The sequence below is a fragment of the Zonotrichia albicollis genome, chromosome 5 (assembly GCF_047830755.1).
Source record: "Zonotrichia albicollis isolate bZonAlb1 chromosome 5, bZonAlb1.hap1, whole genome shotgun sequence".
NCBI lineage: Eukaryota > Metazoa > Chordata > Aves > Passeriformes > Passerellidae > Zonotrichia > Zonotrichia albicollis.
In genome coordinates, this window is record NC_133823.1 from 42345202 (window position 1) to 42361210 (window position 16009).

At 39.5% G+C, this 16009-nt stretch overlaps 2 protein-coding genes across 9 annotated transcripts in view; both read right to left on the reverse strand.

The window, feature by feature from the left end:
- The window catches only part of CRACD (capping protein inhibiting regulator of actin dynamics), a 129852-nt gene extending 124639 nt beyond the window's left edge, over nucleotides 1-5213 (reverse strand). For 4 of the 5 annotated variants that reach the window (XM_074541476.1, XM_074541475.1, XM_074541473.1 and 1 more), the window contains exon 1: nucleotides 5058-5213. The gene's annotated coding sequence lies outside the window, so the exon portion shown is untranslated. Of the gene's footprint in view, nucleotides 1-4420; nucleotides 4580-5057 lie in introns of those variants that run through there. The other variant, XM_014264834.3, reaches the window with a different exon arrangement.
- Nucleotides 5214-10930: 5717 nt separating this feature from the next.
- The window catches only part of CEP135 (centrosomal protein 135), a 35032-nt gene continuing 29953 nt past the window's right edge, over nucleotides 10931-16009 (reverse strand). For 3 of the 4 annotated variants that reach the window (XM_026791551.2, XM_014264900.3, XM_074541485.1), the window contains 3 exons: nucleotides 13776-13880; nucleotides 13241-13411; nucleotides 10931-11513 (listed from right to left, as the gene is read on the reverse strand). In XM_026791551.2, coding sequence (XP_026647352.2) covers nucleotides 11492-11513; nucleotides 13241-13411; nucleotides 13776-13880 — 298 coding nt within the window. In that variant the 3' untranslated portion in view covers nucleotides 10931-11491. Of the gene's footprint in view, nucleotides 11514-13240; nucleotides 13412-13775; nucleotides 13881-13906; nucleotides 14964-16009 lie in introns of those variants that run through there. The other variant, XM_026791552.2, reaches the window with a different exon arrangement.

The following is a 16009-nucleotide window of genomic DNA, read 5'->3' on the forward strand; positions in this document are numbered from 1 at the left end:
CTCCTCTAGATACTCTCCAATTCGTACACTTTTTTATTGAAGTGTGTAGACTGCCTGGACATGGTGCTACAGTTGAGGACCTCTCCTGTCTTCCATGCTGTTGTCCTATTTTATATATCACCATACAATGTTTGCTTTTATTGCAGCAGCGATTTGAGTAATCTACCATAAACCAAAGCTCTTCCAAAGAATCACTACCCAATCCCTTCCTTATACAGTTCATAACTACAACATCTTTGTCCTGCTGAAAACCTTAATTTTAATTCTGTCTCCAGCATAGTCACAGTGCCACTTCAATTGCTACTGCAGATATAGGCAAGTACCCCTGAGGTCTCTGTTAAAAATACTCTGTGGCACTGGGTGTTGAATAAACATGCAATCTCTCATTTTATTTGCTAAAATTTTCACAGGTATGTGAAAACTAGAGGGTTGAAAGTGTATGCAAGCTACAATAGTTTGTAGACTTAGTATTATAACTTTATTTGTAGACTAGCATTTTGTAGACTTAGGACAGGAAATTTGGGCAGACTTTCATGAAGACAGTAAAAATGAAAATCAGACAAAAGGACACTGCCTTAGCAGGATCTGGAGCCTAGCTAAAAAAACAGAGCAGCACCATGTTTCTGAGCTGTATTAGGATTTTTTAGCAAGGCAAAACAACTAATCTAATTCTCAATTAATTAATAATTGCAATAAAAATTAACATCACAAATATGTGTGATGAGCTACAGAGCACATGGCTAAAATTTGGCAAAGTTGTTAGCAACAGAAAAGAGCTTCTACAACATGGAAGGCACTTTGGTTTTGTTGGCAGATGAATCCACTCAACCCAACTATCTCACATATGTGCCAACAGATACTCAAAGATAATACAGATTCACAGGGCTTCCTATCACTATTTTTCTCATCTGGCCCAAACTGTTCCACAGATCACTGTAATTGTATCTTCTTCTTTTTTTTTTTTCCTGTGCTGAAGTTTCAAATGCAGCTTTCTTAAAAGCCACAGAGAAAGACAGCTTGTTACTTTGAAGAAAATCAACTTTCTTTGAAGAGCAACATGAAAGTCAGAATTTGGTACGGTTCATTTCACTTCAATTCTTTTCATCACACTCCCTCCACATTTCAACTCAACAGTAAACATAATCCTTAACGTGCAGCATCCTCCTACAGAAGCCTTACCACAAATCACTAGACTGAGCTGCTTCATGAAGCTGCCCCAGTCTGACAGATGACTTTCAAAACTTGCTGAGTATGAAAGAGATGGTCAAGCATGCCAGCAAAATGCACAGCAGTTTGCACTCCCAAACACTGAAGTGCGAGGAAAGTTTTTACTTATTTCCATCATTTTCCTCCCGTTATTTCTCAAGGCAACAATGGAGAAGAAACTGAAGCTTTCACACGTGCTAGCATCAAAACAATAAGCCATTTCAAAGCAATGTTGGGATGTGAGTTAAACACACTAAAATCATCTGCATATGACAGTATTTTCTTAAATGGCCTTGTTAGAGGCTTGAAACTTTTACTCCCATAATTTGGTACACAGCCTACATGTATAAAGAGGAAACTGAACTATATTTAAAAATATATTGATGTACTTTACACATTTGTACTGGCATCTGAATCAGCTCCACTCAAAGTGTGGTAAAACAGCACTGTAAGCCACTTACCCAGGATAATATGCAGCAAGATCCCTACATTTTTCTTCCCACCAAACTTAATTACCAAATCATTGTGATTTGGCTCATGCGATGCAACGGTCTTGAACAGCATTAATTTAAAAATATTTGTTACAAGTCAATTTTATTTCTTTGTAAGGCTTCACCAATTTATGTGAAAATGCTGAATGTGAAGCAAGGGTAAATGCTGTGTTCTTCTGACAAAAGATATTTTAGCTCATAAAGAGAGAAGTTGTGTAATGTAGAGAGTCAAAAGGAGTAAAAGTTCCTTTGGGGAATGATGGGGAAAAAAGTAAGGTCTACAAAACAACTGATTGTTCCTTAAAGGCAGAACTTGTGGAGTCTCCATGGAAACAAACAATTTTTATTCATTACTAACTAATTTAAATAACAGATAAAAAAAAAATTGGCCCCTCCAGTAGAAGCAGTAATGTAATTAAAGTTAACCCTGTAACTTTAGTTTGCCTTCTATCATACCACTTAACACCAATTAATTCTATTTTACAGTGCACTTTATACAACTTTATTATATCTTGTTCAAATACATTGGCTTGATGTCAAAATGCAGGTGTTTAGAGCATCTCAACATTTATATCATGCTGATGGCAGCTATTATGCAACTACATCACCCTGAGTCTGTCGATTCCAAAAAAATTTACTGTACTTTTCCAACATGTCAATAGTAGGTTTATCCATTTTTGCCATGATTCTCTTATTTGGGCCTTTATGGAATAAAGGCTGCATTGATTTTCTGGGAGGGGAAAAAAATCCCTCTCAACAATCAGATTCAGCAATTTTCAAATATGAATAATTCAGAACATGAAAAAAGTCTTGTCTCTTGGCTTGTGAGGACTAAAAGTCAAAACAGTCATTCAAGCTAACACTGTCTCTAAAAATCCTGTTTGTGTTAGATTTCATTCTAAAACAACCAAATATATTCATATTCATAAATTCATCATCACCTTTCACTCAGCACTTATTATACCGTGTGTTTCTTATTTAGAAAGAGCTTACCTGACACATCTATAATAGGAATACTGAAATAACTCTAAACTGCATTAGTAACAGACTAATCTATTTTCAGTGACTGAGATACCTGGCAAAACACTATTCAGAGTGACTAAGAGCCCAAGCAGAAGAAACTGCAAAAGTTATTTTTATTGCTGTAATCAGAAGTGTGAAACCAAAACGGCTGCTTTTTAGTATCTGTATTTAAAGTGAAATATTATTGCCAAACAGTATTTTTAGTAGTTAATAAATTTTGTTAAGGTTTCAAGGAACTGTATGTTGAAAAAAAACGAAATGCCTTTCCATTTCACAAATGGAAATTTGTGAAATTTCTGAAATTACTTGCATAACCTCACAAAACAACAGACCAAAATAAGACCTATAAAGGAACAAACTTTGAGGGGGGTGTGGGAAAGAAAGAAAAAAGTCGATGTCATAGCACAGGACCCAGCAAGCCATTCGTGCTTCAGACCAACTGTGTTTCCAACCAGTGCAATTTTAACAATTCTGTTATACAGTATATAAATAAAAAATAATATTTTCTTGTAAGTGTGAAGCAATTATCTCTAAAATGTAGGATTGTCCAAGTGGGTATTTGAAAATGGCCCTTAATTTTAGAACAGGGTGCAGTAAGACAAATTTTCCCGTTGGAGAAAAGTAGACCCAATACCAACCAGAAGCAACCTCTTTGCTATATACCATATTTACTAACAAATATTTCCACAGTAGTTCCTGCAATTATTCAACTGGAGAACAAACAAATGTACAAATCACTTTTATATAAAATTTCAATACACTTCACAATGTTCAATTCAAGATAATTGCTGAAATGAAATATTCAACCCCAAACACAATGTCTAACCTGATAAACTGATAGCAGCCAAGGAAGGGTTGAATTTGTCTATGTGATGAATTCCTGACCTGGATTCAAACCACCCAAAGAAAGTAACACACAAAACTGCTGGCTACTGCAGCATCAATGGCTTTGTTAAAGAAACTCATGATAACATTTACACCTATTGATTAATGTTTTGGTTGAGTTACAAGACTTAATCGTCTACACAAGGCGCAATTAGATTTATTTCAGTGACGGGAATTTACTGAGCATGCATTACTAAATACCAAATAAAAGTCAGTTCTGGCTCTAATTTATCATCTTTCATCCGTTAAAACATGTTACTGCTATCAGCTATCTTAAATAACCCAGTGTCTAAGAAAAGAGCTCTTTTAATACAATAACATTTAAGGTATGTACAGAAAATGTGTTTGGGAAGATAACAAATTATACTATCTACATATCTATTATCCACATAATATCTATTATTAGGCCTGTGGTTGCAAATTACTCTTCCCTTTCTCCATGGTCCCATCCCCCAACAGCAGATCATTTTCAGTGCCATTATTGTCAGGCATATTAAATTTTCAGGATGCACAGTTGTGGTTTCCAGGTCTCTATTTACTCCTTGAACTGTGTTTTAACTGGGCATTTTTACACTTAAAATTACAGAGCAGAGATGTAACAACGGTTTTACATCCTACAGCTACGGAGAGCCAGATTTGCAACTGACTAGTGGCAGCACCAGCAAAATTAATTAAAAACCCCCAAACCGTCATTTATTAAAAATCCCCCCGTGACATAAAAAAGATGCGCGTTACACACATTTCTGCCGCTGTCACAGACGTTTTCTGACTGAGGAGATGGATTTCCCGTGTGAATGCCATTACCTCTGCCTTACCTGCTCCAGCTGTTGGGAAGGGCAAAGGCAGAGGGACGCGGCCCCGGAGCGGAGCGGAGCCCGCTGGCTCCGGCAGCACTTGTGTGACAAATGGCTCACGGGAGCGCGAACAAAGCGATGCTGCTCGAGAGAAGCATCGCAGGGAACAAAGTCATCTCTTTGGCAGCTCCTGCTTTTTTTCAGTGAAGCTGAAACAATACAGGACTCCCCGGGAAACCGCTAACAAAGGGAAAGCAGAAGGACTCAGACAGAACCAGCCCAGCCATTGAATTCCGCGGCAGCAGTGAAGTGACACCTTCTGAAAATCACCCGCACGCCTCCTTACACCTTGCACCCAACAAAGGCAGCCCAGCAGCGGCAGGGAGCTACTTACGGGGGGGGGGGGGGGTTCTGGCCGTCCTCCCGGCGCAGCCTCTGCCCCTGCGATGCTGGCCGCTGGCGTCGCCGAGCCAAAGGGCACATGCAGCACAGGGCGGGCAGCACAAAGCGGCGGGGACAGCCCCGCACGGCGGACGCTCCCGGGGCGGCGAGGCCGGGATGCGGAGCCCCGCGGGAGGCTGCGGAGCTGGGGCTGCGGCGAGGCTCCCTCCCGCTCCCGGCACCGCGGCGGGGGAAGGGGTGGGGCGCGGGCTCCTACCTGCGCTGCCGCTCCGCGCTGCCGGGAGGACGCGCCGGCGGCGGCTGCGGGCGCGGTGCCGCCCAGCCCGTCGGATGCCGCCCCCGCCGCGGCCGCCCCATGGCAGCAACGCCGCCGCCGCTCACGGGCGCTCCGCAGCGCCGCGCCCCGGCCGCGCCCGCATCCCGGCCCCGCATCCCGCAGCGAGCCCCTGCTGCTGGCCCCGAAAGGGTAAAGCCGGGTCTGTCCGCATTCACCGGGACCCAGCACCGCCGCACTGCCCGAGGAGGAGAGGTCCGCAGCTCCAGGTGCGCCGCACTCTGAACCCCCGCTGGTTCCCCCAGCAAGAACAAAGTCCGAACCCAGCGCCTAGCCCGTGCTGTAGCTAGGCAAATACTTATCCCCTTAATTTACTGAAAAATGGAAAAAACTGCAAGAAACAAAACCAGAACCAACTGTCTCCCAGCACAGAAATCAGCCTCCCTTCTTTCTTATAGCCCTATATCCAGTATTTGTATCGGCTTTTCTGGGGCCCCGCTCTTCCAGTTCAGCACTCTGTGCTTTACCAGTGCTGCACACCTGTTTCCCGAGCTTCTCAGGGAGAACATGGTAAAAGCACATGCTGCTCTTAGTCCCATCCAGGCTCTTCCACTTTTGGAACCAACATTGGTCACACCATTCATGATCCTCCATCACTAACACAGATGTGCTTTGTTAGCCAGCTCTCCAAATTCAGGTGGTTCCTGGAGAAAAAAGCCTTGCAGCTTTAGATTTTGTCTGCTCCTTAATTTTTTTGGTCCAGTCAGAAGTGGTCCTACTGACATTCTTAAAAGAAAAGGTAAGGTCCATGCTGGGTTGGACCAAAGAGCTATCATCTTCCCCTTTTCTTTTGTCTCCGACTGTGCCCAATACCAGGGGTTTTAAAGGAAGAATATAAGTTTAGGTGGGCATTAACTGATATTCTCCCATTCCTTAGTGAGCTATTGCTCAGTGAATTCCTGCGTCCAAGTGATATTTGTGAGAAAAACTAGTCTATGACTCCAAATAAACACTAATTGCTGGAAATCATTTCTTCACCTGCAGTCTTCTAGAGAAGACTAATCATACAAGCCCTGGGAGGCACAGTCTGTTCAGTCCCATCACAACTAAAGCCACAGTTTACAGGGCACTGATAATTCAGAAGTTCAAGCTCATGCACCAGGTCCATTTAGACGGCTGTTAGGTACATTGACTGCTACTTTTAACATTAGGTGTTACATATGTATTTATATCCAAAATATATAGACACAAAGCACCTTGATTACCAGAGCTGAATTTTGTAGCAATCCCCTAAAAGATTCATGGGTTTTGCTGTGTTTGGCTTTACTGCTCTCTGCAGCATTTGCACATTTTTAAGAAGTAGAATTGGGTGGTAGAGAGAGAAAACTTCAAAAGTATCCACCAGGAAAGAGGTGAATCCAGCTTTTGCCAGCTCCTTCAGGTCGATCAAATTGCTCAATTACATCAGACCTTTGTTGGCAAAGGTGAAACTTTTCACTTTCCTGGAGCAGGAAGTAAGTTTTTGGTTTTGGTTTTTTCCTTAAGAACCAACAATTTCTGGAAGGTGATGCAATCACAGATCTCATTCATCAAATGATTAATGGGGTTCAGGCATGCATAGCTTTATTAGTAAGTGTTGTTCTTTAGGTTTAGTATATCTTATTATAGAAATATTAAAAATCTAGAATTTCTGTGGAGAAACCCAAACCTTTCCAGGATGTGCCATGATCACTGGAACAGACCCAGGTCCACTAGGTGGCACAAGGAGTCCATGTAAAAGCCAGCAGCAAGCCGGGAGTGCCTTTCCTTCCATTCGGCACCTTTATGGATTTATGCAAAGCAAATGGGTACAGATAAAGACTGCAGACACAGCTACAGGCCAGCAACCCACACAAGTCTTTTCATAAAGACACGTTCAGATGTCAATGGGTTCCTCTGGACTAGATGCTCAGTGAAAATCTCCCTGAAGAGCAGTATCTGCTCCTGCAGACCTTGACTGACTCACAGCTGAGTAACCATGCTGAAACTCATTTCTGTGTTTGTATTCATGAAAATACAGCCATCCCTGCTCAGGAGCATTTAAACTGAGAAAAAGCTAACATAATTTCATTCCCCCCCCCTCCCCTCCATTTTCCATCATGCCATTCTACTTAGTTTAATTCCTGGGCTATCACCTTGAAATGGTAAAGGACACACTGACAACACTGCTGGGGCAGCTCTGCTTGGATAATGTTGAGCTTGCAGCACACACAGGTGGGAGAGGCAACCACCATGATAAATTCTGAAACTCGCCCAAGTTCTAACACAGATACTACTAATATTGAGACAAGACAATGGCAACTATTTTTATACTTGTAATTTTTAAAATGTCAAAGATCATAATTTAGATAGTGTCAATTTCACCACAGCTGGGCAAGCACTTCCCTGATCACACCGTGGGGAATTGTAGGAAAGTTTCCTGCAGCCCCAGGGTTGTTGCCCCTTTGAAGGCTGCCTCATGCAACAAACCCTTGCTCAAAACAGGGTCACCTACAGCTATCCAGGCTGTTACCAAGTGGGTTTCAAATACCTCTGTGGAGGAGACTCCACTTCTCTGGGCAGCCTGTTGCACTGTTTGATCACCTCCATAGAAAAAATACCCCTGATGTTTCAGCTGAATTCCCTGTATTTCAATTTGTGCTCAGTCTTGTATCTCCCCCTCTCCCAACCAAGAGGAGATGTTTTACTCCCACTCCCACCCACAGTTACACATGGAGATGCTCCCCTCCTGGAGCCTCCTCTCCTCAAGCCTCAACAGCCCCAGCTTGCTCAGACTGTCCTCATATGAGAGATGCCCCAACCCCTTAATCATCTTTGGGCTCTTTGCCACACTTCCCAAGAACAGCCATGTCCATGTTGTCTTGGGAGCCTGATGGAAGACTCTGTATGCTGGGAGTTGGTTACCTTGGGCAAGCCATGTCTGCAGCTCAATGTTGTCATCTCATTGCAAAAGTCCCATACCTTCTTGGTGATTTCTCATGTGCAGCTCCTTACAGCACTGATTCATTCTTCTTCATCACAGCCAACAACCTCCATCTCTCTCCTCACCCAGCTAACCCACTCTTTTGTAGCACTCATCTTATTGGACACAGCTGTGGCCTATTAAGGGCCGGCCTGTTCCTAATCTTTGGTGATTGGTACAGCTGCAACTCCTCAGGTGAGAGACTGCTTTCTGCACTATCTTTATCTTCTTATATTCTATCCCCGACAGCCTAAATGTGGGCAGGGGATGTGCTGGAGCCCCCTGTGCCAGCCCAGCTGCTGTGCTGGGGCAGGGATAACCCTGCAGCCCGATGGAGATGGATGGGGTGGTTCTCTGCCTCTGTGGCCAAAGCCCTGTGGCAGCAGTGCAGTCCCTGACACCTTTCAGCTGTGGCTGATCAGTGCTCTCACAGCATCAAGGCTTTCTCTCCCCCCACACCATTTATAATGCAGCATGGATGGTAAGGCTTTAGTTCAGGAATTAATATTGCTGCAGCTACTACGATCTTTGTGTGGCCTATGAAGAGTCAGAGACTGAAATGAAACTGGAATATCTTTTTATACAAAGATGCAAAATTAGAGTACCAAAGCCACGCACCCCTGGTTTCTTACACTGCTGGCAAAGACAAAGAACTATAAAGTTCTCTCCCAAGGAATGATCAAACCCCCCAAAATCTGCAGGTTTCATTAAGGAGTAACAGCATTTGCCTAGGTCAGGCTGCTATATATATGTCAATTTCTGTATAAAACATTTTAAAATGGAAGACCGAATCTCTCAGCTTTTTTTTTTTTTTTTTAAATTAGCAACACACAGCAATATCATTGTTTCTCATATTGAGGATGACAAAAACATGAACAAATTTGGCTTCTCAACTGAACCCTAGAATTATTTACTTATCTTTAGGTTAATTACCTAAATTTTAGGGACATAATGTAAGACACAAAATCCCCAAAACCAATTAATTTTAAGGATTTCTCAAAACCATATTATGATGTTTAGTTGAGAAATTCGGGTTTTAATAAACTGAAAACACCTGTCCTTTTATAATCTCTAGACTCCCCTGCTTCTGATGCTAGACTCTCATTGCTTTGTAGAAAAACAGTTCCAATGATTACTGTTCTCCTTTATTATTTCTCTAAAGCTGTGTTTTCCCCCCATCCCAATTGCAGACAACTTGAGTATGTGGAGTATTATCACGATTTCGTGTCTCCCTCACTCCCCCCGTAACTCACCCCAGCTGAGGACTACACACAAGAGCCAAGGGTGTTTTTGATCTTCCAAAGGTGAGAACAGCAGGGAGGCCTCTGGGAGCAGAGCCCAGGTGAGCCACACTAACATCTTGCCCACATAAGGCTCATTTCATACACGGCACAAGCAGTAGTCCACGGATTTAAATCTTTCACAAATTTGTGCTTGTTTTCTATTTCATTAATTGAAATACTTGATTTAAAAGCAAAGTTGTTTAAAAATTACTTTTGTTTTATTCTAGTTGCTTATAAAAATGTATATAAAATAATAGTAACAAGAAGACAAATTGACAGCTATACTACAGCCTGAATATTAGTACTGTTTTAATAATAGAAATCTGCACAGGCTTTGGTCACCACAATGACACCAATTTTATTATAACACCTGTGTTCAATGAGGCCCTAATTCTTTGTAATTGATATATCCATGTAGGAATTACTAATAATTGAAGCATTAGGGTTTTAATTGTAATGCCAAAATATGCATTTTTCAGTAAGATGAAATACACTGTTTTCAATAAAGTGGAACAGTAGCTTTAAAAAAATAACTCCAATTTAAAAGGGTTTATTTACAAAATAGGATATTTAAAAGTCACCACTGCAGACACCAGGAGCAGGACATGAGTTTTCTCCTTACTAAATCAACTTGAATAATTAACACCAATTAGCATCAGTGGAAATTACTGACTTAATTACAAACATTCTTAATAAGTAAGTAACAGAGACAAAATCCTCCTCACTCCTGTAACTGGCAAATGAAAGACCTAGAAAGTAAAATGTGTAAGATGCACCCACCATGAATAAACATGGCTGAGAAATCAAGTGATAGAAGTATTTTCAGGTACTTCTGAATTGGTGCTCTGATCTGCTTTTAATCAGTAAAATTTAATTCATGATATATGATACAATATTTTCAGTTAACACAATATTCTTCGTAAACCTTAAGTGGAACAATCTTGTTGCAAATTAAAAATAATCTAAGCAAATTAAAGATTTTTTTCCCCATGTTACTTAATATGTTATTTGCACCTTAGAGATGCTGGTAATCACAGGTTTTTATTGTTGTTGGGCAAGCAGAACTTTTGGCCAGTGCAAGGATGTGCAGCAATGCATCCTCCCTTTTCTAGTGCTCTGTGTAATTCCTATGAATACACACCATGTCACCCTGCTGGCATGTAATTATTCAGAAAACTCTATGTTCCTCACTGCATCTTACTTCAAAGCCTGAGTTTGAAATGCTCCTCTGCTAAATATCCCAGATATTTTCAAGATTAGTTCTCACTTCATTTACCTAATATGTATGTTACAGCAAATCCTGTGTCACCTCTATAACAGCTTGAGCTTAACTGTGTGAATGACTCCAGGTTGCTCTGAACTTTTAAAACCAAAATGTGAAAAACATCTCCAGCTATGATTCAAAAGTTTGAATATAAAATACTTTGAGAATTTTTTAATATTTAAAGTATTTCAATACATAATTAAAAATTTTTATCTTCACTTTTCATTAAATATGGGGATATTTAAAATGCAATTTCACACAAAGGTTAAACAAAGGGAGATTGATAGAAAAAGTAATAAAGAATAACTGATAGATATTTTTTATTAAGAAAAGGTATTGTAAACAAAACACATTCACAAAATAGGTAATTGATACTTTTAAATACCATTAAGAAAAACCTGAAAACAGAAAACATTTGTTAGAAAACCAAACATAGGAAATCATCATGAGTAGAAAACATACACTAGCTCAGCATTTTTAACACAGTTGAGGAAGTTATTCTATGTTAGCACACATTAAGATGAATAAACTTCTCCAATCATATCAAAAGAGCAAACAAATAAAATACAAAAATGAAAACAAGAGATTGTCAAATCAATACTCATTTCCTTCTTTTAATTATTATGTTTCCAAAAAAGTAAGAAAACTTAGCCAGGTTTGATACAAAACCTGTCAAGCAGCCAGAAAAAGTCAGTCACTCCTGCCAGTTGGGAAAGCAGAATTTTGCAAAGTTGATTACTTCACCCGTTCTCAGAGGTTTCAAAGGCAATCAGTGATTTGAAGTAAACAGAGGTAAAATACAAGTATTCATAATTTATATTAAAAAAGTCCTTGTAGCAAGGTAATGCTTCAGCTACTCAAGTACTGGTTATTCCTTGATGGTCACATTTCTGTGGAGAAAGAAAAGATGTCAAAATAAAGGTAACTATTATATTTTACTAATTAATATTAGGATAAAAAGTAGTAATTAGAGTTAGCCTCCTCAGATGGTCTTCTGTTATTCCCAAATATCAACTATCAGCATATTACTTAAAACTCTACACCACTGTCCCATTGCTAAAATAATTTACAAAAGTAATAGTGAGATCAGGAGGAAGAGAAAATTTCTTGAGAAGATGAAATCAGGTCAGAGAGAGACAGCTGTAACACTACACAACAGTAATTACAGAGTACACTTCACTCTGGTAAGCTCCCAAGAAGGAATATAGAAGGATGAAAGATGGTAACAGCTCTGCTGAGATCACTCTACTGTAACTGATACATTTAAAAGGCAAGATGCACAACAACTGCATGTGATCTCAGTTGTTAAAAACCACATTCTTTAAAAATACACACTACATGAAAATGGGGTATTTTCTGGCAAGACATGGTACAGAGTTGACATTGTTAAAACTAGGGATACAAATATTAGATAAAAATAGTGCACTACATGGTATCCTCCAAGCACAGCAACTGGACTTTTTATTGCTCTCAGGACTCACTGTAAAGCAAGGAAGACTAAAGACAATACTCTATATGATGATGCTCCTTCTCAGAAATATATTATCTCTCATCACCTCAGTCAAAATGTCGTTTTGCAACATAACAGGGTATGCCAATGGGCTCACCAGTAAAGCAAAGGCATATCTGCTGTCTAATCCCCACTGCCAGTATCTCATTTGCAACAGTTTCCACTTTTTTCTTTCCCCAAAAATTCGCAGAAGAGAAAAATTGCTGGCAATGTGGGTTCATGCCAGGCTGAGCTCAGTTCTCAAGAAACCTGTGTTCTTGTTAACAAAAGTAAGCTAAGAACAAGCCATATGTATTTACCAGCAAAAACAAACTTTAAAATTTGTTCGTTAGATTCATGACCTGTCACACCACACATATTTCCTACAACAATCACTCTTTATCTCTTCCTCTCCTTCCCCTTTTCACTACAATTTATTATTCAATATAGGACAGGTGGGATATGCAGTCAATAATGAGGCCTGTAACACAACTGGCATAACCTAAACCAAAATGGATCTCTAAAAGAACAAACATGTCAGTGAAAATGAACAGGTAAGAGGCTGATTTTGATTTCTTTTTTATGAACTATAGTGATCACAATCTTAGACATTCATAGATTCAAGCACTAACAATGAAAAATACATTCATTATTTTTATGCACTTGTTTTGGAGATAGTTTCATCTAGTCTAGGGTTCAAATGTATTTTTTTTGGACTCTTCTCTGGAGTGTCATTCCTTCATTGCTGTACTCGGGAGAATTTCATGGCATTGCTCTTAATATGAACCATTCACTGTTTGGAGATAACTATTTTCAATACTAAACTGGTAAAGTATATCTGGATATAATAAACAGTAGTAATATGCAGGCAACATATATTTGAAAGCTGTCAGGTGGTGCAAGGCCATTAAGAAAAAGAGGAAGGAGAATCCATTATATTATATGGTCTTTGGAGAGCACTTTGCATTTATTGGTTGCAATCAATATTTTATAGTAGGAGAGACAGCAAAAGCAGAACTTAGGAACATCTGAAGCGTGCAACAATTTCCTACAATCACAAAGGCATTATTCAGAACCAGTTTACAGCTGACTCTTGAACAGGAAAGGCTGGTAACTCCAATCACCTACTTTTCAGCCGCTGCGGGCTCAGCTGTCCTGGCGGCGCCGCGCTCCGGGGAGTGCGCGGGGGACCTGAGCGTGGAGCTGAGTGCGGAGCTGAGCGCGGAGCTGAGCGGAGGCGAGGCGCGCAGCGAGGACGTGCTCAGCCCGTGCCGGCGCATCTCCTGGATCGCGCGCTCCCTGCAACACACAGCACCCGCCACTGCGCCACGGCCAAGGAACCCAACAGAGTCGCCCTTTCTCATAAAGCCCCTCCACTCTAATTCTTGAGAAGGGATTTTTTTCATTGCCTGGAGAAGGCATTTTTAAATTTTGTTTTATTTTTAGAAGCAGTGGTAAACTCACAAATCTTACAAAGAAATTCAGAAACTGCATAAAATTTTTTCTTTAATCACTTTTCAAGATTAAAATATTAGATTTTGTATGACAAGAGGAACAGAGTTTTCCTTAAAAATTCCTCACTATTCAAAAAAGCGACAGTTTTAAAAGTGAGAAAGAAGAAATAAGGAGGGAGAGTCAACTCACTGAAAAACCAGCGTCTTACCGTTCAAATCGCTCAGTTGTCAGTTTCCTTTTTAAAACATCAGTGTCAGTCTGCATCTGTGCAACTTTACTTCGAAGCATGGAAACCTCTCTATTATTGCTGCTTCTAAAAAAAATCATGAGAAGCAACAAAGTTTTCTTTCAACAATGACAGCTAGGAGCTTAGAGAAGTTAGAGAAAGATAAAAGCAGATACTGAACATGTTGTTTCACAAGAACCAAATGAACGCAACAGAATGTTTCTGGAAGAACCTAAAGTTCCAGAATGAAGCAAGAAGCTGGCAAGCCTCTCACTACATCCTGACTACATCACACTCTTTTTCAGACAAAGGTAAACACAAACATGTTTGATAAAAACAGACAAAACAATTAAATAATTAGTTTATTGCTTTACTGGTTTCTGTTGCAATTTGAGATTGTGTAAAAAAAGAAAAAAAAGGCAGTAAATATCCACAAAAAAAATACAGACTTAAAAGACAATGGCTTCAGTAAAAATTTTATCAAGTAGGCTGGAACTATCTGGTTAGTCATGAACACTACTGAACCAAATCTAAGTAAAAGTTGTATTAAAACAAATACCAGACCAGCAAAACCCAGAGTCTGAAAGCTTGTTAAGTACACCCTTTATATTTGCCCCCAACTGTTTCAAGTGCAAGAATCAAAATTAAAAGGAGCCTTGAAAATCTTCAGAACCATGATTAATATACTTCTCAGTAAATCATCAGCTTGGCTTATGCAATGCTTGGTTGCAAAATGCCATCAATTACATTATAAATGAAGAAAAATAAATTGTTGCATGTAAAATAAGTTGTCTAAGCAAGAATCCAGACAGCTATGTCATTCCATACAGTCTTCAAAGCCACTGTGAGGTGGAGTGTTCAAAAGTCCCTTGTGGAGAAGCAAAGTTGTTCTAGTCTATTGCTAAAGCACTTGACTGGAGTTGTGAAAAATGAGTTCCACTCCCAGCTCAGTCACAGATTTCCTGTCTGGCACCCGCTGGTCTTTGACTCCAGGAAGACGAAAGCTACTCAAGAGATTTGTTCCAAACAAAACTGCAGAATATTTTTTTAATGTTCCCTATTCATCAGTAAAATTCCTAGAGTGGTGTCTTGATCCAGTATGTTGAGAACAGATGCAGAGGACAAGACATCTTGATGATAGTTTATATGTCCTTCAAAGACAGGCATATGCTTTCAGGATGGAGGTAAGAATTCAGGGCCCAATAACATTATTGTGAAATAAAGAAAGAAAGCAAACAGTCTGTGAGTTCTGAGGTCATTCCATGTCAATGGCATTTAAACAAAATTAAGAGCATTAAGTAAATCACACCAAAATTTAGAAATATTTTTAATCCCTTTATGCACAGTATTCATCATTTAAGTTTACATGATGATACACAATTTTCAGAGGATATCTGTTTCTTTCACAGTAGATACATACAGCTCTCAAGAAATAGTTTAGCTATTCTATATTGTTTGTTTACTTAATTCTTTAATCACTCTAGAGCATCAAGACCTCATTTACTGTACTATCACCCATGCAGTACTCAAAGTAACAACTACTTATTCCTTACACAACTCATAATTTTAGCACTGGAGAACTTCACAAGTTAAACTTAATTCTGAGAATCCTTCTAAATTCAGAGGTTGTAGCAGTGCCATTTTCTAAACAAATCAAAGGTACAGGTACTGTAAAGCTAAAACTTTAAATAATGTTCAAAAATATTGGCACATGATTTTTGTCAGTTAGAGCTGCAATTCTGCCAAGTCAAATGAATTTCTGTATTTTGCAGACTCAGACACAATTGTCACATACATTAGTCACAGCTGTGAGCACTTAAAGTTCCTGCTCCTTAGACTACAACTACCACAAACCAAATAGTAGAAAATAAGATATATACAACTAGTTCTCACACCTGAACACTTGCCTAGTAACATGCAGAACCTTTGAGATAAACAGTGGAAAACAACAGAATGGCCACTCTTCCTCCAAGAGAACATTTTCCTTCTTCCTGCAAATATCTCACCCTATTAACACTGCAAGTATTAACATTTACGAAAAATAAAAATAAAAAACCCTACAATGTGTGCGAAAGAAAAATAGTGAAAACATTACCATGTACATAGTTAAACAGTTTCATAATGTTTGTACACAAAGTAACTGAATTCAATTTAATTTTAAAAAAATTCAATTTAATTTAAAAACTCCTTTCCTTTTAATTTCTTTTTGCTTGCTT